General features: G+C 45.2%; 1 protein-coding gene across 18 annotated transcripts; it reads left to right on the top strand.

Annotated features, from left to right (window-relative positions):
• Positions 1-257: 257 nt before the first annotated feature.
• Positions 258-19999, top strand: LOC117642404. 18 transcript variants are annotated; one of them, XM_034380589.1, is made up of 9 exons: positions 2198-2412; positions 3940-4032; positions 7963-8939; positions 9430-9552; positions 11077-11271; positions 16356-16643; positions 17792-18000; positions 18928-19216; positions 19575-19999. In XM_034380589.1, exons 2-8 carry the CDS (start codon positions 4008-4010, stop codon positions 19202-19204), a joined length of 2094 nt encoding a protein of 697 aa, XP_034236480.1. In that variant the 5' UTR covers positions 2198-2412; positions 3940-4007; the 3' UTR covers positions 19205-19216; positions 19575-19999. The 18 variants fall into 18 exon arrangements, with proteins under 18 accessions (XP_034236479.1, XP_034236474.1, XP_034236464.1 ...); XM_034380588.1 differs by lacking the exon at positions 2198-2412 and adding an exon at positions 258-276 and having other exon boundaries at positions 18928-19999; XM_034380583.1 differs by lacking the exon at positions 2198-2412 and adding an exon at positions 533-551 and having other exon boundaries at positions 18928-19999.
• Positions 20000-20369: the final 370 nt, after the last annotated feature.

Below are 20369 nucleotides of genomic sequence, written 5' to 3'. Positions count from 1 at the left end.
TCACAGCGACGTTTCATTTGCATCCGCGCCTGTCGGCCCGTCCGCGCGTCGCCGCCACCGTCCCTGGTTTCGAAAGCGCTGCGCTTGCCCGCCGTGCCAGCCGCGTCCTCATTGGTCGAGCAGGCGCTCTGCTCGACCAATGAGGACGCGGCGTCGACCAATAAGGACGCGGCGTTCGCTGACCAATCAGGGAGCGGCGTAACACATGGATCCCGCCTGGCCATGGAAGCAGTTGGTCTATGGATATAGTTGATTGTCTATGAATCCACCAATAGGGTACTTCGGAGAAGAGTCAGACCGGAAGTCAGCGCGATAACGGGAGAAACAAAAGAGCGTCGCGCGGCCGTGCTGGGCGGTGGTGGGGGCAAAAATGGGCAGAGTGGGGGTAAAGGCGGCGCGCGCACGCTGCCCCCACCATGCCCAAACTGACCCCCACCACCGCCAGGCACGGCCGCGCGACGCTCTTTAGTTTCTCCCGTTGTCGCGCTGACTTCCGGTCTGAATCTTCTCCGAAGTACCCTATTGAAACCTGCAAAAGGGGTTGGCAGAAGGTGGTTACGACATAGGGGTGGGGTGGAGTCTGGGGGTGATCTTGATGTTACTTGTCTTGCGCATCCCTCATCCACAATTGGCCCTACAACAATATCGCCAAAAGCTTTATATTTTGTTCAAAGTCCGATTTTGAACAAAACATTGTGGCTGTATGTATTTTACCGGGTAGTTGTACTTTAAATTTAGATTTGAACAAAACCAAATACGAATCTGAAATCAGAACGAGGGGTGGGTGAATCACTGGTGCAGTGTACTCAAAAGTTTATATTTGTCGAAATTCGCTGGTTTGAGGTAAGATCTGATGTTGCGTATTGTCTGAAACACTAAATAAAGCCTTCAAAGGTTTAAAATTGTGAAATTAAAGAGTTTTCTACGGTGTACTCACCCGTATTCATGTGTACACCAGAACGCTGAATGATCCGCCCCTTGAATCAGCACGGAGAAAGGGATCCTTTTAGGAGTGTTCACAAGCGTGATTTGAAAAATCTTGTTTTCCGGGACACCCTTCGGGCCGAGGGGGTATACACTATCAAAACCTGTGCCTCAGAATTTAGCTAAAAACACTCGAACAAAAGAAACAGTTTCATAACATCGTGGCCTCAGCTGGCATAAATTAATGAACGTTTCCTTGCGTGAGCGGTTAGGAAGACAAAAGCTAGTTCGCACCGCGCTTGGTTCACATCAGTTTACCCAGTGAGGAGGGCTGGTCACAGTCTTCAGTTTTGTTAGATGCTGTTAGAGGACTGTAACACTGAAAAAAGAAAGGTCAGACTTTGGACCCCTAAAACGGTCTTACTGAAATGTATACGACCGCGAAAAAGGGTCATACTTCGATGTATGACCGAAAAATGGCTATACTCTACAGCGTATCATATGTAAAGGCTGATTTATCCTCACGCTGAACAATAGCCATACTGTGAGAAAAAAGTACGTAAAAAGTACGGAACATATCTGATTAATTATTTGCCTGGACCGTCCGTACTTGCCAACTACGGAACTTCCGTACTTTTTTTTCGTACCCATTTACATGGGTTCATATGGAGCAAGTACGGGCGTTCCGTACTTTTCTCCGTACCTCCGTACTATATCTGTCGGTACCATATCCATACAAAAGTATGGAATTTTTTTACAGTGCAGTCTCGCTTATGTGTGACCCCTTTTTGGTCATACATTTAAGTATGACCTTTTTTCAGTCATACTTTTGGATCACCAAAAATCGGTCGGATGTCTCACCCTTCGAATTTCAATGAAGGTGCAATTGACGTATCCATTACTAACGAATTTTGAGTAAGCTCCTAGGTAGGATATGTAATCTTAAAGCCGCGTAACGCTCTTCCTTGATTCTACGAAGCAAGAAGTTAAATAAGCAGTTTAAAGAGTTTTTATTTATAATTTCACGATATTAGACGAGGTGTTTCGTCCGGGAGTACCTCACCTTGAGCAGTGATTGATTGCAAGAGAACACAGCAAAAGCAGTACATAGGATTCCCAAGCCCACCCTGAATGAAGAAATCTGCTGTCAAGGAGCCACGTGGGAATCCCATGCTGTTACAAAAAAAGAAAGTGGTAGAGAACCGACAGGGCGAGCAGAATTTGGTTCCACACCCACAAAATAGAGTCGAGCTACGATCGGTGCGGTTCTGATGAATATTTCCCGCCTCCATTTTGGACTTTCTTGTTTCTAGTCCAGCCAACCATAGAAATACCCTTCTAGACCCATTCTTTCTGGCTCCGTGGCTGCGGGAAGAACGTGCTGGAACAGAATTCACACTCGCTCGGAAGTACTCTTCGAGTCGGTTTCTTTTGTTTCTTAGTTCAAACTGGGGCGTCGTTGTCCAAATAGAGACCCCGCTCTTTCTTGTACGTAATGCTTAGCAATAAATATTATCAGGATGCGCTGATTTCATTGCACATTCTCCTTCTGTGTAAAAGCATATCTCTGGGAATCACGCAGGTACCCCTGGAAAGAATGTCGTATTTTTTTTCGGAACTTTACTAAATCTACGAAAGGTTCTCTGAAATTTAAGCGGATTCATGAAAGTGCGACGCAACCCTTGGCAAACTTGTACCATCTATCGCTTCGGTCATTCTCAATTGCTTTCTTCCACTGTAGGATGCGCTCTCGTGTTCAACGCCACGCTGCGCTACACCGCCCCCTTTCCTCCTGTAAAGCACACTCATTCCAGGAGCGTGGCATTGCGAGACGCTCGTTTCTGCGTGATGTAACGCTCGGGGACGAGAGTGCAGCGTTACGCAAGCGCAGATCTCCCCCTCCCCCCAGTGCGTACAGCAACCAATGGACAGCCCTTGAGACATCGCATGTTACGGGCAATGACATTACTGAAATCAAGCTGAGACCCCCGATTTTGCCTTTCATAGCGTTGGCTATCAATGCTTAGGGTAAAGTGCCGAACATGGATCGGGGTACCAATCATGGATCATTTTCGTTAGCGAGCCCGTACCGCCAAACCAATCAACCAATTTAATTTTTTCGAAGTTTTTCATGAAGTCTACACCTCTAACTTTCAGAATCACGCGCGGGGGCGCCGATCAACCTTACCGTTACCCTCACAGCATGCAAGTGAAAAAGTGCCTCTAAAAAGGGGTCCGAAAACGGCCTGTTTTCAGGTTAGGTTAGGAGTCAAAATTCAAACCGTAATTAAAAAGAATCCATTCATCAGAAATGTCTCAAAATTTTTTCGTGGTACCTTCAGAGTGTACTCTTTGAAAATTTAGGCGACCGGAAGTAATCGGATCGCCCCCGTCAAAACGCGAGGGGGGTGCACTCTACCAAAAATGTCCTGTAAATGCTGTTAATTTATTACCAGTTTTCACTGTAGGTCAATTCACAGCGTTTACTGTGATCTGCTCACGGGATTCACTGTGATCTTGTTCACGGTGTTCACTGTGATCTGGTCCCCAGTAAACACTGTGAGTTTGACGCCGCTGAGCACCGAAGTACTGCAAATCAGGCTCCAATTCACGGCGTTTACTGTGGCCAGATCACAGTGAACACTGTAACCGAGATCACAGTGAACGCCGTGAACTAGTTCACAGCAAACGCCGTGAATTGCATAACAGCAAACATTGGTAATAAATTAACGGCGTTGACAGGACATTTTTTGTAGAGTGTGGGGGGGTGATCCATGTTTGGGTCTGACCCAAACATGGATCACTAAAATCAGTGAAATTTCAAAGCCCTGTAAATTTCAAAGTATTTGTTATTCAATGCAGAGTTCTTGGGAGAAGGTTGTCTTTGTGGTAATCTTGAAGTGTGTCGAAGAAAATTTAGGTCATCGCTTGTTTGAGCCGAAATATGGGACATTTCTAAAAAGTGATCCATGTTTGGTAACCTTACCCTAATCGAGTCAGTTGGTTCCTCGGCAGCTTTCGTCTCAACTCGGACTAGTGCTGTAGAGCGGGTCGTCATTGGATTGGAGTGAGGCCGTTGCACAATGGAAGGAGGTTCTTCGAGCAGTGGTAAGTCAAAACCCAGCTGGAGAATATGACATGTTCGTCTTCACTCTATCGTGAAATCGCACTGTGCATGTATTTGTTCAATTTTGAAAGTGTCCTCACACAATAGGGTGCTTCGGAGAAGAGCCGGAGCGGAAGTCGAGAAGAAATCAAGGAGAACAAGGTATGCGAAATGTGTAGGAATGAGCGTCTGCGTCGCCGTTCTGCCGCGTCCGCAGAGTTGTATTCTTATACAAGTCCGTCGTTTCTTCTTCTTGATTTCTTCTCCACTTCCGGTCCAGCTCTTCGCCGAAGTACCCAATTATGTGCATGATAAATTCTTCTTATTGATCTGTAGGGGGAATAGCTCAATTCGGGCGGAATAGGGTACTTCGGAGAAGAGCTGGACCGGAAGTGGAGAAGAAATCAATAAGAACAAAACGTCGGACTTGTATATCAGAATATAACTCTGCGGAGCGGCAGAACGGCGACGCAGACGCTCATTCTCACCAATTTCGCCTACTTTGTTCTTCTTGATTTCTTCTCAACTTCGGTTCCAGCTCTTCGCCGAAGTTGTACGCGACGCACTGTGCAGGCAACTGTAGAAAATATTTCAAAACCGATTAAAGACATTAACTGCGCTGTGCATTGTTGCGTCGAGGCTACTGGTCTGATTTATGTTTCCATATTTTCTGCTCTCCAATTCAAAGGAAACTTTTGGCTTTATGGAATTTTTTTTTCGGTGAATCAAGAAATGCATAGCCTACTAACAATTAAAGCTAAATCTTGGGTCATGTAGTGAAAAATTTCTCCAGACCGCTTTTTTCCCTCATTCTTTTAAGTACACTGTTAAAAAAAGTCTGAAAATTCAGACCATTTTTTTCAGACTTCCTACTCTGAAATGGGAATTCAGACTCAAGTCTTAAAGTTCAGACTTTTAGTATAAATTTTTTGAGTGTACAGTCTGAAATGCGTTTTCAGACCGAGGAGATGAAAATTCACAATTGATGCTCTTAGTTTTCAGAAATCCTTGGTCTTTCTTGTAGATTCAGACCGCAGTCCAAATTTTTTATCGCCTGGTCTGAATACAATTTGTAATCTCTGTATTTCTGAAGTCAAAATCATGTCGTCATACACAACATTTAATAATGGTATGTGAATTACTTGAAAACCGATGAGTAACTTCGGTATGGACCGTCAGGACCCCTAACGGACGGCTGCGCCGAGTCGCAGCATGTAGTCGGCTCGACGCTCCTCGGAGCCCACAAGCGCCACACGGCTTAGTGGATAAGGTGGCTGCCTCGTAACCCGGAGGTCCGGGGTTCGAGTCACAGTGGCAGTACCAAGTTTCGGTACAGTTCGAGGCGCCATTCTCTCAGAGGAAAGGTCTACTGATTAGACCGACGAAGAATATTTTAATTTCGGAAGCTCTTACGATTTAAACAATTTGCGGTCTGAATTTTCAGACTATTCTCTTGTCTATATTATCAGACTAACTAAGTCAAAAATTTCAGATTTTCACAATCTTGTTTTTCAGAGCAATTCTTACTCTGAATATTCAGACCAACGTTATGAAAATCTGCTTTTGACTATTTAGTCTGAATTTTAAGAAATTTTTTTTAACAGTGTAATAAAACCTTAGTTAAGGTAAATATTTTCGTCAAAAAGTTTAAAGTCGGTTAGATTTTTATGTAACAAAAAATGCTAAGAAAGTTCCCAGAAATTTTCCTTCAGGCTTAACTTCCGAGACTTGTAATAATTTTGGGGAACCGAATAAAACTTGACGTTAGGAACAGATGCCGGGGTCTGAGTCTGACAGTTTCATTTAAGTATGCAACTTTTCTCACTTGAAAGGAAATCATTGCCACAACACTGCACGTAGAATTCTAACGGCACAGTGGCCATTATGATAAACGTCCGTCCTCAATAAGTTTCTTATTCCTTGGCCGTACACTTTGCAATCTAATTTTTTTAAATTCAAAAATAAATTATATCTTCATCTTAAGGGGGGACCCTGGTGAAAAAATCGCCAAAATTGCCAAAAATAGTATTCTCAAAGTTCATAGGTAAAAATGTGCATACAAGGTTTCAGATTCAACAGGTTGAACACCTTTAAGCTTTTGTTTGCATACTTGCTCAGATCTGTGGGGAAAAAATCAGGGAGACTCGATCATCCCTAGTAGTGTCATAGAATTGACTACAATGGGCCTTATATCTGCAATAGTTTTCAAGAAAAAAATAAAAACAATTTTTTTAACATTTTTTTTTTTTAATTTTTAACAAAAAGTGTTTTTATTTTTTTTCTTGTAAACTGTTGCAGATATATGGCCCATTGTAGTCAATTTTATGACACTACTAGGGATGAGTCTCCCTGATTTTTTCCCCACAGATCTGAGCAAGTATGCAAACAAAATCTTACGAGAACCAAAATTTTAAACGTTTCGACTAAATCTCCAAAAAATGTCCAAAGTCACTTTACTTTAAGCCAAAATGAAGCTTTCCCAATCATCTAAAAGGGTTTTAACACAGAAATTGTAAAATCTTGAACCCCACTACACCAAAAAAAAAATTCCAATGCTAATCGCATTGCACGGTGTTCCCGTTTTCATAACTGGTTTAAAAGTGAGATATAAACAAATGTGTAGAAATTGTGGTTTGGCCTGAATTTAAACAGGTATTGTATTTAATTTAAGCGTGCTAATCGGAGTAGAGGCCTGAGGTAGGCTCTAAATGCAGGGCTGCTTTGTGGGCTCATTTTCAGCCTTGTTAAGCTCTAGAGAGGCAAAAACTTGGGCTTTGATTCGAAGTCACCGCCTGCTAACGGCTCAAAGAAGTTCGACTTTGTAAGGAGAATGCAAATAATTTGTACGTTAATGTTTTAAAATAAATGCACATGGTCACAGTTCGAGCCTCTAGCTTTAATCCAAGCCCAAACTTTTGCTTCTCTCAGCAACGATGGAGGGGCAGTTTCAATGAGCATGCGCTAAATTTAAACTAAGCAATAGAAAAGAGTTCTGTCAAACCTGATTCAGTTAACACTATGACCGTCTCACTCCATTTCGCGAGTTACAGTGCTCATGTTCGTTAAACGAAAGTCAGCGGCGTTTCGAAATCACCCTTCCCGAGTTTATAAAGTTTGTTAAACCAACCATCGTGCTGTTTTTACGTTGTGAGTAAGAACTGTTCTACAGAATCGAGGAAAACATGACAAGACAACCGCAGCCTTTGAGAGCATGCCAAACAATCCAACCTCAGCAACAATGGAGGGGCAGTTTCAATGGGCGCCTGCTTGTTCTTGTTCTTTCAGCCTCGCGATTTTCGAAAGGGCGCAGACGGCAAGCAAATCGGTGCCAACCCACGAAAATTAATTTGATGCGTCGTTTCTGCAACGAACTTTTAACTAGTGACAGACTTTAAAGATGTTCCAACGTCGGGACACCGCGCAATGCGTTAGCATTGGCATTTTCGAATTTCACGGCGTTTTGATTTCTCTTTATCGGCGACTTTAAATTTTGACGGGTGGCACGATGGGACCATGCCGTTGCCATGGAGATTGTTTTTTCATGTTTTAACCATTTGCTCAGAACACAGACGATTTCTTGTAACTTTGATGAGCCAGGAGGTTTAGTTTTGAGGAGTGGCACATTTTTTATTTGAACCATTTTTTCATATCATGAACGGTTCTCGTTTTCGATTGTTGCAAATTTATGTTTTTCGCGTTTACGGAAAATTTCCACGATGAATTTTCGAAAAAATTTGGAATTTTCGTTTTTTTCATGGTTGAAATAGTTCAGCGTTGTTTATTTGAAAATGGAAGAGGGGGGGGGGGAAGGAATCCACGGACCTCGGACAATAGGGGTTCTTGGGAACCCCTAAAAATTTACAAAGTGCTTTTAACATGTATGAGCCCCCTTAAATTAGTTCGTATCATCCTGTCCCTTGTTCTTGCTTCAGGGGCGGGCCAGTGCATTTCCGAGGACGCAGCGGCCGTACGCGACAGCTCGCCGCCCAAGCAGACTCGCGGTCGTCCACGGCGCGCCGATGCGGTGCGCGTCCCCGAACCCCAGTTCAGCCCCGTGGGCACGAGATCTCGAAGAGCTCAGAAGAAGGAAGTCGCGGAAGATCTCGACCCCGAGACCAAGGCTTCCAGACCCACAAGGGCTGTCCAGAAAGAGGTTGCTGAAGTTGTTACGACCGGTACCAACACCTCCAGACCTCGACGGGCTAAGGACGTTGCTGGAGATCTTGCGGCTAAGGCTGAAACCACAAGACCTCGACGGGCTTTTAAAAAGGACGTTGCTGAAGATCTTGTGCCAGAAGCTGAAACAACTAGACCTCGACGGGCTCTAAACAAGGACGTTGGTGAAGACCTCGTGGCTAAGGCTGAAACCACAAGACCTCGACGGGCTCTTAAAAAGGACGTTGCTGAAGATCATGTAGCTGATGCTGAAACCACTAGACCTCGACGGGTTCTAAACAAGGACGTTGCTGAAGATCTTGGGGCTGATGCTGAATCAACTAGACCTCGACGGGCTCCGAAGAAGGAGGGTTTGGGAGACCTTGAGTCCGAAACTAAGACCAGCGGACCTCAACGCGTTCCGAAGGACGAGAATGAGATTAGTGAAGACACTGACTCCAAGGCCAAGACCTCAAGACCTCGTCGGGCTCCGAAGAAGGTGGTTTGGACAGACCTCGAGTCCGAGACCAAGTCCACCGAATCTCATCGGGTTTCAAAAGAGGAGGTCCCTGAGGACCTTGAGTCCAAGGTCAAGACCTCGAACCCACGACGAGCTCTAAAAAATCAGTCCGCCGAAGTCCTGGAAACGGAGGCCGAGCCTCAGACCTCCAAACCACGTGGCCGGAGGCCGGCAGCTCACGCCGTGGATCCTGTGGTCGCGGCAAGCCGCTCGTTAGAAGGCGAGGTGACTGAGGTAAGAGGACGCACTGGTAGTCGGCGAATGTGACCTCACATACGTTCGAATGTGAATTTTGTCACGTTCGTTTGAATATGATGTCACATTCGTTTAAATGTTGATCCACGTTCAAACGAATGTGAAATCATATTCAAACGAACGTGACAAAATTCACTCTCCAACGAGGCGTCACATTCGTTGGCCACCAGTGCTACCTTAGCTAAGGTATTGGCTGAACTGCACTCTAATTTTCTTATCCATTGCTGGGTCCCTTTTAAATGAAGGTTTCTTACCGTGTCCCGGTTGACGATCATATCTGGACGCTTCATCTCGAATGCGGGCGACTTAATCAAAGTTGGAACATTGGAAAAATTCTTAGCTTTTGATGTAAACTGCTATAAAAATGAAGGGCCATGGGGTTTTCATAGAACTAGTTTAAGGAGAAGGGAGAGATGGTTCCAGTAACAAATGTTCCAAGAATCGCCTTTCTTATCAAACCTTCCCTCAGCACCCCACAGGTTGGAGTGATCTGCCGGCGAAGCTCCTCATGACAACATTGAACATGCTGGGGAATGAGGATGTGGTTTCGGCCGGGCAGTCCTGCCGCAGGTGGCGAGCAGTTGCCAAGCAGGTAAGTTTCGGCGACTGTACAATCACTGAGATTCCAAACGCTATATATGTATTCCACGTATGGTGCAATGCATCGAGATATTGCACCATACGTGCAATGCGATAGCCATACTGCACCTTACGTGCAATGCGCCCCGAAAATGCCCCATGCTCATGCATGGGAAGGCATTGCACTTCACGTTCAATGCAAAGGCATTGCACCAATTGGTGCCAAGAAAACGTCTTCAAATGCATTGCACCAATTGGCGCCATACTCATAGCGTTTGGATTCTCAGTGATGGCCCACGTTTTCAACCGTTCCCCTTGTTGCTTAGTCTGAGCAGGGCGGGAGGGAAGTCTCTGGCGAAGCGATTTGCAAGTTGATGTGATACACTCAACGTATCGAAGTGTACACCAATTGCATCAACTTATGGAATATAACTACTAGTGCCCACACTGTTAAAAATTGTTGTTTTAAAACAACAACACAATTACCAACCTCGACAACGCTGTTGTTTGTGAACAAGTTTGCTTGTTTTAAAACGACGAATTCGTTGCTAATTATTTTTATGACTTATGCTGTTTCAAAACAATATTTTGCTGCGTACAAACAACCCGGACAATCTAAGAAGTGGTTACTGCGGGGTAACCGGGACTCTACTAGGTCTGTGACCTAATCGGCAATAAAAATTGATGCAAATAAGGCTGTCTACCGGTTTACAAACATATTGTGGACGAACGACGCAACTCGTTAGTAAACAACGAAAGTCATTTGAAAACAACTTTGATCGCTAAGAAAATTAGCAACATATTTACTGCTAAATTACAACATAATTTTTTACAGTGCATGTGCACGTAAATTTAAGCTTAATTCTTCGTGCATTAGTGATAGTCTATTTCGCTCATAGATATTTGCACGTATGTATGCCATGTGTGCTTCTGTTTGGTGCATACTTAGTACACGCTTCGATTACATGCGTGTTTGAAATACGTTTAGTCTGACATTGTCTTTGATCTAAGCATCTATGCATGTTTGCCCATGATGGGAAGGAATGTGCCAACCACCGTCGTCGTTTTGAATCACTCTGAAAACCTAACAACACTCTCATTCCAGGAACGTGACATCACGTTGAAACGAATGTGACAAAATGTCACGTTCGTTTGAGCATTGTGTCACGTTCGTTTTAATGTGAACAAGCTGGTTTTTGGCCAATTCACACTCAAACGAATGTGACACAATGCTCAAACGAACGTGACATGTTGTCACGTTCGTTTCAACGTGATGTCACGTTCCTGGAATGAGAGTGCGAACGCATGACATTTGCACTGCAAAGCCAGTGGTAAGTTTACTTGCCACAAATTTGGCAAGCTGGGGAGGTACTTCCAGTCTAAGCTTGCCAAATTTTGGCATGCTGGGGAGTATTTCCAGGCCAAGCTTGCCAATTTTTGGCATTCGAAGCTGCTTGCCAAATTTGTGGCAAGTAAACTTACCACCGGCTTTGCAGTGTGTTCGAGACGCCTGTAATCGTTGCCGTTGTGGTTGCAGCACTCCGTGTGGAGCAGGAGGCAGCTGTCCTACGACCTGCCGCCCGCCGCCGACAAGAAGTTCCAGGACTGGCACGGGGGCGCCAAGGCCTTCGCGAGGACCATTCGCTTCGCGCCGTGCCTGGGCCGCGTCAGCTGTGCCAAGACGCTCAAGGCCGGGGCCAGGAAGGCCATCGCCACCCAGTCCAATTGCCAGGCAAGCTTATGCACACTGTTAGAAATTAGCTCCGAAATTTTATGGAGAAAAACCCTATAATCACGTTCATGGAGACTCCATTCATTTTCCATTTTTTTTCGGAGAGATTTTCGCAGGGCTTATACAGATGTTCTTCGGAGCATTCCTTGGGTCCAGATAGGAGGTAAAATGCAAGTCTTTTCTCAGGTATATCAAAGAGGACTTCGCTGACGCATGTTTTGGTCTGGAATGGTCAAAGAAGGGACAATCTCATTCGAGCTCATTTGACCCATATCATGTAGCTTTCCCTTAAAATTGTGAAAACTGAGCTCAACAAGTAGGGGTTCACCTTTCCATCAATTTTTAACTGGTTGCAAACCTTTTTTTCGTGTTTTTGTGATAGTGAAGCATGCATTTTTGTTCAAAATTCCGAAATTTCTCGGAGAAAGCCCAGAGTTTGCATTTGTAGAGAGCTCCATGCAGAAGTTTCGGAAAAACTCCATGATTTTTCCATTTTTTTTCGGAATTTTCTGACAGTGCAAGGAAAATTTAAGTCTGTGCTCATTTACACTCACTCTATGTGTGTACTCTGTACACTTCAGTCGTGAATGTGTGAACTCAGTACTCACTTAAGGGGAGGTTCTACTGAAAATCTTACTTTCTTCAAATTGAGTCCCATTATCAATATTCATTGTAAATTTAAAGTATTTCATAGTAAATAGTTAAATTTGAAGTTTGGAGAGCAATACCTAGCCCCCAACCCAGTCGAAGAGGAATTTTCTGCTATTTCCAGTTGTAACTTGAAAAATTCTCCTACGCAAAGTATTTCAACGTAAACTGATGTTCTGGGCATTTTTCACTTCTTTGGTTCATAATTGATAAACCGTGGCATTAGTAAGATACTGGGACCATTACAAAACCATAAGCTGTGTTTTTAAGACAGCATGTCAACAAATTTTCAAGAAAATGTTAAAATTTCTGATATTTTAGTGACTTTTTTTCTGAAAAGCAACGACAAAATAAATTTGTTGGGTCCCATGTCTTGGTGATGCCACGCTTTATTGCATATGAGCCAAAGAAGTGAAAAATGTCCAGAACATCAGTTTACGTTGAAATGCTTTGCGTAGGAGAATTTTTTAAGATATTGCTACAATAGGCTGAAAAAACCTCTTCGACTGGATTTGGAGGGAGGTATTGGGCTCTAAATTTCATGTTTGACCATTAACTATGTATTACTAAACATCTGCAACAAATTTTTACACTGGGTCTCAATTTGAAAAATGCAATATTTTCAGTAGAACCTCCCCTTAAGGGGGGACCCTGGTGAAACTTTCAAGTAGGCTTCAAAATAATCCCAGGAAGTTGAAACTTTGCTTAATTATTAGGTTCATTATGGTGAGTTCTCAAAACAAAATTCAATCCAAAATATTGAACGGTCTCTGAGAAAAGTGGCTTTTTAGTGTTTTTTGGAGCGTTGGGGAAAAATCTTCCTGCGTCTTTGATTGGGACGGAAAGCCTTGAAAATTTTTTTGGATTATCCTAAAGATGTATAGAAGAGATTTTAGTGACGGAATTTTCAAATTCAACTTCTGTCCTGAGATATGAGTTTTCAAATTTTAACATTAAAAAAAAAAAGTGATTTTTTTCCCTTTTTTCAAACTTTTAGGTGTGTTTTAAAAAAAGTAGGGCTGATATCAAGATTCCGTCACTAAAATTTGTTGACAAGTCATCAATGAATAGAGTCCATGCAAGACGACTCATGTAGGTGTCAACCAGGAACGCAGGAAGTCTTTCTACGACAAAATTTTTTGTCGACTGAGCAAAGCTGTGAAGTTGAGCGTAGAAGCCAACGACAACTGATCTCAATGTTATTTCCTTCCAAATGATAAAGAAACTACTCACTTAGCTTAAAGGTGTTCAACCTGTTCAATCTGAAACCTTCTATGCACTTTTTTATCTATGAACTTTGAAAATACAATTTATTGGAATTTTGGCGATTTTTTCACCAGGGTCCCCCCTTAAGGGGGCTCATACACTTTAGAAAAAAATCCACGGGTAAAGGTACAGGCACGGTCTGGTAGACAATTTGCCTGGTACCACCGTACCTCAGCCAGTACGGGTTTCGGGGTACGGAGTACGGTTTTTATAACATGCGTTCATATGGGAAGCACGGGTTTTCGGTACAGTTGTTCTGTACACCGTCAGGTACGGTCTAGCCGTACCTTTTTCCTTGAAATGTACGCCTTTTTTATCAGTGTACATGTTAAAAGGCCTCTGTAAAAACTGTTTTTGGTGTATATGGATCAAGATTTTATGATTTCTGTTTGAAAAGTCTGTTAGATAATTGATTAAGCTTCATTTTGACATAAAGTAAGGTGACATTGGACACTTTTTGGAAATTTAGGAGTAACGTTTAAAATTTTGGTTCTTGTAAGATTTTGTTTGCATACTTGCTCAGTTCTGAAGGGGGGGAGGGGGGGAATCAGGGAGTCTCCTCCCTAGTAGTGTCATAGAATTGACTACACGGGGCTTTTTATCTGCAATACCGTAGAACGGGGTAATATGAGACATGAAGGAAAATCGAGACAAAGCGCACTTTTTTCGGTTTTTGTCGTGTTGCTATCTAGCGGTTGTTCAGAAGTCCACCGTGAATTTTTTTCGCGATCTAGGAGGCCATGGCAGCTTACGGGAAACGCACGAAGGCTATCAGAGACTCGCCAGGGTTATTTAGAACCAAAGGAAAAACCTCTAAATTCCAACAAGTTTTATAAAGTTAGTAAAAACCTCCCCAGAAACCTCGGTTAGAACTCGGGTTCTCGTCCGAGTGAGGTTTAAATCTGTAGGCAATTGGGTCAACATAATCAGGACAAAATTTGGTTCCGTTATGTCTACTCCCGGGCTGCCTGTTTCAGATGGAATACAATTTTGTTACCATGCAGGGAAAATAGAGACACCTCTCTTTGCTTGAAACATGAGGCCAAACATACTCCACTGTTAATCCCGAGAGAAAATTATTGGCTGCAGGCTGGCTCCCTCCAGGTTGCTTACAACGCGCGGATGGAACTCGGATGGCTGCAGACATTGGCTGTATTCGGACATACGTCAGCCAAAATACAGCCATCCGCAGCCGGTGCAGCGTCTCTGGCTGCACCTGCCAGCCACTGAAGTGTCCCTTTGGAGCCCAGTCAGCGCTGCCCCCGCTGCTCTAGGCTGCACCCCGTAGCCTTCAGGATGCGCCAGACAGCCTTCCTTCGCGAGCCACGCTGCCCCCAGCAGCCACGAGGCTGCGAGGCACTGCTCTAGGCTGCACCCCGCAGCCTTCAGGATGCCCCAGGCAGCCTTCCTTCGCCCGGGCCACGCTGTCCCCGGAAGCCAGGAGGCTGTGAGGCGCTGCTGTAGGCTGCACCCCGCAGCCTTCAGGATGCTCCAGGCAGCCTTCTTTCGCCCGGCCCACGCTGCCCCCGGCCGGCAGCTATGAAGCTGCGGGTCAGAGCCACATCTCGGCCGCATCCTGCGGCCTCGTGGATGCCATCGGCAGCATCCATATCGCTACTAGGCTTCACTCCTTAGTTCATGAAGGTCCCCATGAGGACCTTTGAGGGTCCCTGTTACGCCCTTTGAAGTTCTATGGAGCCCTTTGTAGATTTTCTAGGGTCCGAACACCGTTCCGGATCCAAATCTGCCAAGTAATTTCATGTAGGACTTACCGTTCCCGAGATATCAAAGATAACCAAAAAGTTTCCCGATTTTTACGAAACTTGCATGGCTTATGTATGTTAACGTATTCAACTCAAATATCAGCATACCACGCACCCAGTCTATTTTTTTCTATTTTTATGGCCCTTTAATCAAGGAATACGACCGTTGCCTGAATACCGCCAGCATCCACCATGCTGCAATCCGTAGCCTACAGCCATTGCAGCCTACATGGCTGTTTAGTCCTGCCGAAGCCCGGCTGCATCCGGCAGCCAACACGCTGCGACGCGCAGCCTACAGCCATTGCAGCCCGCGTGGCTGTAAAATCCAGCCGCGGCCCGGCTGGCGCCAGCAGCCAACACGCTGCGACGCGCAGCCTACAGCCATTGCAGCTAAGTTGGCTGTGCGTGGCAGCGTTAATAGGCTGCTTAGGGCAGCCAAAAGGCTTCTGTGCGCAGCTTCTGAAGCGTTTCACAGCCAAAGCGCTCCGTGAAACAGCCAGAGCAGCCACTGCAGCGTGGATGGCTGCAAGTCCAGGACGTCGCTATGGCTGCGACATGGCTGCAACGCAGCCACGGCAGCCATGCATACAGCCAAAAAACGGCCCATACAGCCATGCGTCAGCCGTGCGTCAGCCTTTCTGCAGCCTTCTATTTTTACTCGGGATGATTTTAAGTAATTATGATTTTAACATGAATTCGTTTTACTATCTGACCGGCATCGATGCTCTTCGCTTAGTAATTTCATGTGACAGGCACAACTCATGACTTTTTACACATTTTTCAGCTCTCTTTAGTGACACCCATTTTTCTCCCCTCCAGATTTTGTATCGTCTCCATTATAGTTTCCAATCATCTTTAAAATGAATGAAAAGAACTTAAAAAGCTCCAAACCCGCCTAAATGATTTAATTAACCATAATTCTTTGACATTTCTTTCTTTTGTCTCATATTACCCCACATTGCAGGGAAATATGGGACGGCATTCCGAGGGTTATTGAAAGGTCCCTACTGCACCTAAAAATCTGAAATTTGGTGGGAGTGTAGCCAAAGGGTCAATGAACAAGTGATGAACACCTCAGTACCTCAAATTGGAATTAACAGGGGAAAATTCACAAAAAAACTCGAAATTTGTCTCATATTACCCCGTTCTACGGTAGTTGTCAAAGAAAAATATGATCAATTTTTTTAAAACAATTTTTAACCTTTTTTTAAATGGTTTTTATTTTTCTTTACTTTATTTTATGGCTAAATGAAGCTTCACTCATTTTTAAAATCATGCAGCACCACGTACAAAATTGTACGTAAACGTTTAGCGTGTGCAATGATAATGTCATTACTTTTGAAATGAGTTCATGAGTTCCTTGAGTTCACCTGGAATGACAGTGCTCTTGGTGTTCTGCTTGCTCAGGTGAAGTCGGCCGAGCTGAACGGGCAGCTGCAGTGGACCGAGAAGTACATCAGCCGCCAGACGTCGCTGGTGGACCTGACGCTGCTCAACCCCACGGCGCAGGCCCTGCAGACCGCCCTGGCGCAGCCCCAGCTCGGCAGCCTGGCCGTGTCGTACGAGCGGGACACCACCAAGGAGAAGTACCAGCAGAAGTACGCGCACGGCTTCGGCTCGGCCGCCAAGTACCAAGTGCCGGCCGTGCCCAGCGGCACCAAGGGCTCGCTCAAGAAGCTCGTGTGTCACGCAGGGGTGAGTAGGCGGGGGAGGGCGGATGCCAGCGCGCGTTCATTTCGCATGGCAGTGCACTGTGGACGAACACTGGTCACGAAACTCGTTGGCGCTCTTCTTGTACGTACTCACACAATTTCGCGCATACACTGAGAGTGAAAGAGTCATTAATCCAGACGAAATTTTTGGGTGTGGTACTATTATTCGCCCAGATTTGGGTGATAATACTGTTAGGCCATATATAGGTACCTGATACACCCTTTATCGCCCAAATGTGGGTGAAAAGTACACCTCACCCAAAGTTGGGTATACATCGAGACCTTTTCATCCTCAGTGTACGTGCCTTTCATTCGAATTTGTGCGCAATTTTGAACGAGTAAGTGCGAATCTGCGTACAAATTTGGACGAAAAAATTCGTTTGTTAAAAAATGTGTGAAACCACGCACAAAATTGTGCAACCGCATTTATACGTGGTGATAAAGCTTTAAAATTTTGCCCTTCCAGAGAGTTAACGATTTACCAAGAGGCAAACAACTTCCTATAAAATCGTTCCCCGTAATTTTTAAATTCAAGCTACATTGACGTTTTTAAATTCAAGCTACATTGACGTTACTCCGACGTTTTTCAACGTTATCAAGGGAAACGCACACTACATTTCAAACTTGTTTCCACCTCGTGATTTACGCCTCTACAACGGCGTGCACTGAGCATGCTTATAGTCTTCTGGGACCGTCCCACAAAGCAGACACTCATTCCCGGGGAACGTGACATCACACTGAAACGAATGTGACAGAATGTCACGTTCCTTTGAGCATTGTGTCGCATTCTTTTGAATGTGAACAAGCTAATTTGTGGCTGATTCACACCTAAACGTTCCGGGAATGCGAGTGGCAGCTTGCTGCAGTGCAACAACTTCCACTGGTAAAACTAAAGCGTAACTGTGCTTGAGTCAAGCTGAAAGTTACGCTTGAGGACGTTACGCTTGAAATGAAGCATTCTCTGAATATTGCCCCATGCATTTAGATAGGGGGAATCTTGGCGGAAGAGCCTGTTTCGCTTGGTTTCAAGCGTAAACTGATTACGCTTGAAAACAGAGCGGGTATAATACGACGCTTTAGTGTATGTACCAGTGTATGTACACATTTAACGACTGTCTCTGTCCGTCGCAGGTCCGCCACGCTGCAGTGCAGGCACTGGTTCTCGCCAACGCCGCCACGTTGGAGGAGGTGGGCGCGCACTGCCTGCCCATGGCGGCGCTGCAGAAGTGCGCGGCGCTCCGCCGCCTCATGGTCAAACTGAACCCGGCCAGTGCTTCGGACCAAGACAAGATACGGCAGCTGGCGAGAGGAGCGGCCTTGGAGTACGTGGCGTTCATAGGGTACGTTAATTTGGGATATGTTACGTGGCGGGTACACTGGTAAAACTGAAGCGTGTACCGTGAAAGCGGGTAATATGGACCACCAGAGGGTAATGTGGACCACCCCTAAAACTCTTCTATGTGGTCGCTGATGCTGCCTCCCTGTGGCATGGAAAACCGTGTCGGCCACTAGCATCCGAACTTGTAGGTACGTTGGCCCGAACCGATCATTTAGGAGAATTTCAGGGGTGGTCCATATTACCCGCATTTACGGTACGGTGTGCTTGAGCCAAGCGTGGAGTGCTGTCCTGTAGAAGGCCGCAGAGTCGAAAGCCGACGAACAGCAATCGAAAATGAAACCACCCGTCCGAGAATCGAGCCTCCGGTGGTTCAATTGTACTTTTACGATTTTCGAACCGCGCGCTCTGCAAACTCAAGGGTGTACCAGGCATGCACTTCCTGGCGCATGCCTAGCAGGCACACACTTCCTTTCTGAATGCCTGACAGGCACACTAAATGTTTTTGTACAGATTTTGTACGAGACATCACAGTTTTTTGAGCACACGAACTTTTCGTACAAATTAGTACAAAATTTTGTATAATTTTGTACAAAAATAGCGCAAAATGTGCAGTTTTTCGTACGAAAAATGTACAAAAATTTCGTGTGCCCATAAAACTGAGATGTCTTGTACAAAATTGTACATAACATTTAGTGTGCACACATTTGCTTCTTGCATGCATTAGCGACGGCAAGTGTGCAAAGAAGTGTGCGCCTGCACTGCAGCCATGCACCAAGAAGTGCATGTCTGCCACACACTTGAGTTTGCAGAGCGAGAAGTAGGACCGCCTCATTGCGGTTCGCACAATCGAGCCCCCTTTTAGCTGTGTTCGTGCAAAACGTGTGACGTAACCAGTGCTCTGTCTCTCTCTCTCTCTCTCTCCCTGCAGAACGCGCAGCCACGCCAAGCCCTCTTGCGCCGCCCTGCGCGCGTCGCTGCGCAAGCAAGTGCGCGGCTGCACCGTGGTGTGCAGCGCCTGCGAGGACGTCTGCGCCTTGGAGAAGCCCACCTTCGCCTCGAGGGAGGTGCCCGACCTCAAGGACGACGACGACGGCGACCTGGACTTGCACTTTGTGGCCAACCTGCTCCGCGGTTCGGGGCACTGCAAGTGCATTTGCTGCGCGCAGGGGGAGGCCGAGTGGGGAGACGACGAGCCGGACGCGTAGAGATTTTGCAGTGCAGTCACTTTTTAAGCCTCATTTGTGTCCCTCACACAGTAAACTTCTTACGGATACATCTTATCTGTATTACGGACATTTTTGTGCAATTGCAATTACGGATAGATTTTGCTTGTAATTGCAATTGCACAAAAATGTCCGTAATACAGATAGGATGTATCCGTAAGAAGTTTAGTGAGCATGTTTTGTTGCTTTCTATGGTTTCACGTTGTATCCCTGTCGTACTTCGTTAGTATTCTTTATCATTTGTACCTCTGTTGAATGAATCCCTGTAGATTGCGCACTCTTGCGGTTTAGCGTGTGGGTCCGAACACCGGTGCGGTCTTTCAGTCGGGGTTGCAGGAGCGCAGTGGACCCAACCGGTTGCCTCTCAGCGGCAGCGGACTGAAAGGTCCGAGGGTCAGCCTGCTGCGCATGTGTCTCGTAGCTTGCACTTGCCGATTTTCTGTCCAGTATTTATTCCTTGTTTGATGTTTCTTGGTTCAAAATGCCGTTGCCTTTCAGAATTCAGAATGCTAGTATTTCTTGTGGTTGAAAGCAAGGCTGAGACACATCAAAACTTGAATCCAATTACGTTAGACTTAATTGTTATTCAGAATTGCCCACTACTTCATTCCGTCTAAGCTATAGCGGTGTCTTCAGTGCTGATTACACACCCCCGGATTATTCTCTATGCTTAAGTTATACCCCATTGTCAAATGTACCAAGTAGAAAAACAGTAATGAATGAATTGAATTGATAAGTGGATTATAAAATAAAAGTACTTTCACATAAACCCTTCTACTCTTTGCTCTTTTGCTCAGGAGACCAGAACTCTCATTTCTGAAAGAATGATTTGTACAATATTTTTAAAATTGTATAATCCCACCAATCAGTCGTGCACTTTTTAGGGGGCAAGCCCCCACTGAAGTTGTGTGAGCACTGTGAGGTGAATCCACAGTAAATCTTGAGATAAAAAATGTCAGCCTTCTCAGCAGTTTACAGAAAACTGAAAAACGTAAGAACGCAATTGAAATAAAAGCTTTCGTCGAACGTTGTGAGTCTGGGTTACAAACGCAAGTCATTTCTGTCCTGGGACAGAAGTTAAGCAGAACAAAGGCGAATTTGGAGGAGAAAGCATCTCTCAGGACGCGGCAAAACGGGGACGCAGACA

Source organism: Thrips palmi, unplaced genomic scaffold (assembly GCF_012932325.1).
Source record: "Thrips palmi isolate BJ-2018 unplaced genomic scaffold, TpBJ-2018v1 HiC_scaffold_16, whole genome shotgun sequence".
NCBI lineage: Eukaryota > Metazoa > Arthropoda > Insecta > Thysanoptera > Thripidae > Thrips > Thrips palmi.
The sequence above is the reverse complement of the archived record's forward strand: the minus strand, read 5'-3'. Positions and strand labels throughout refer to the sequence as shown.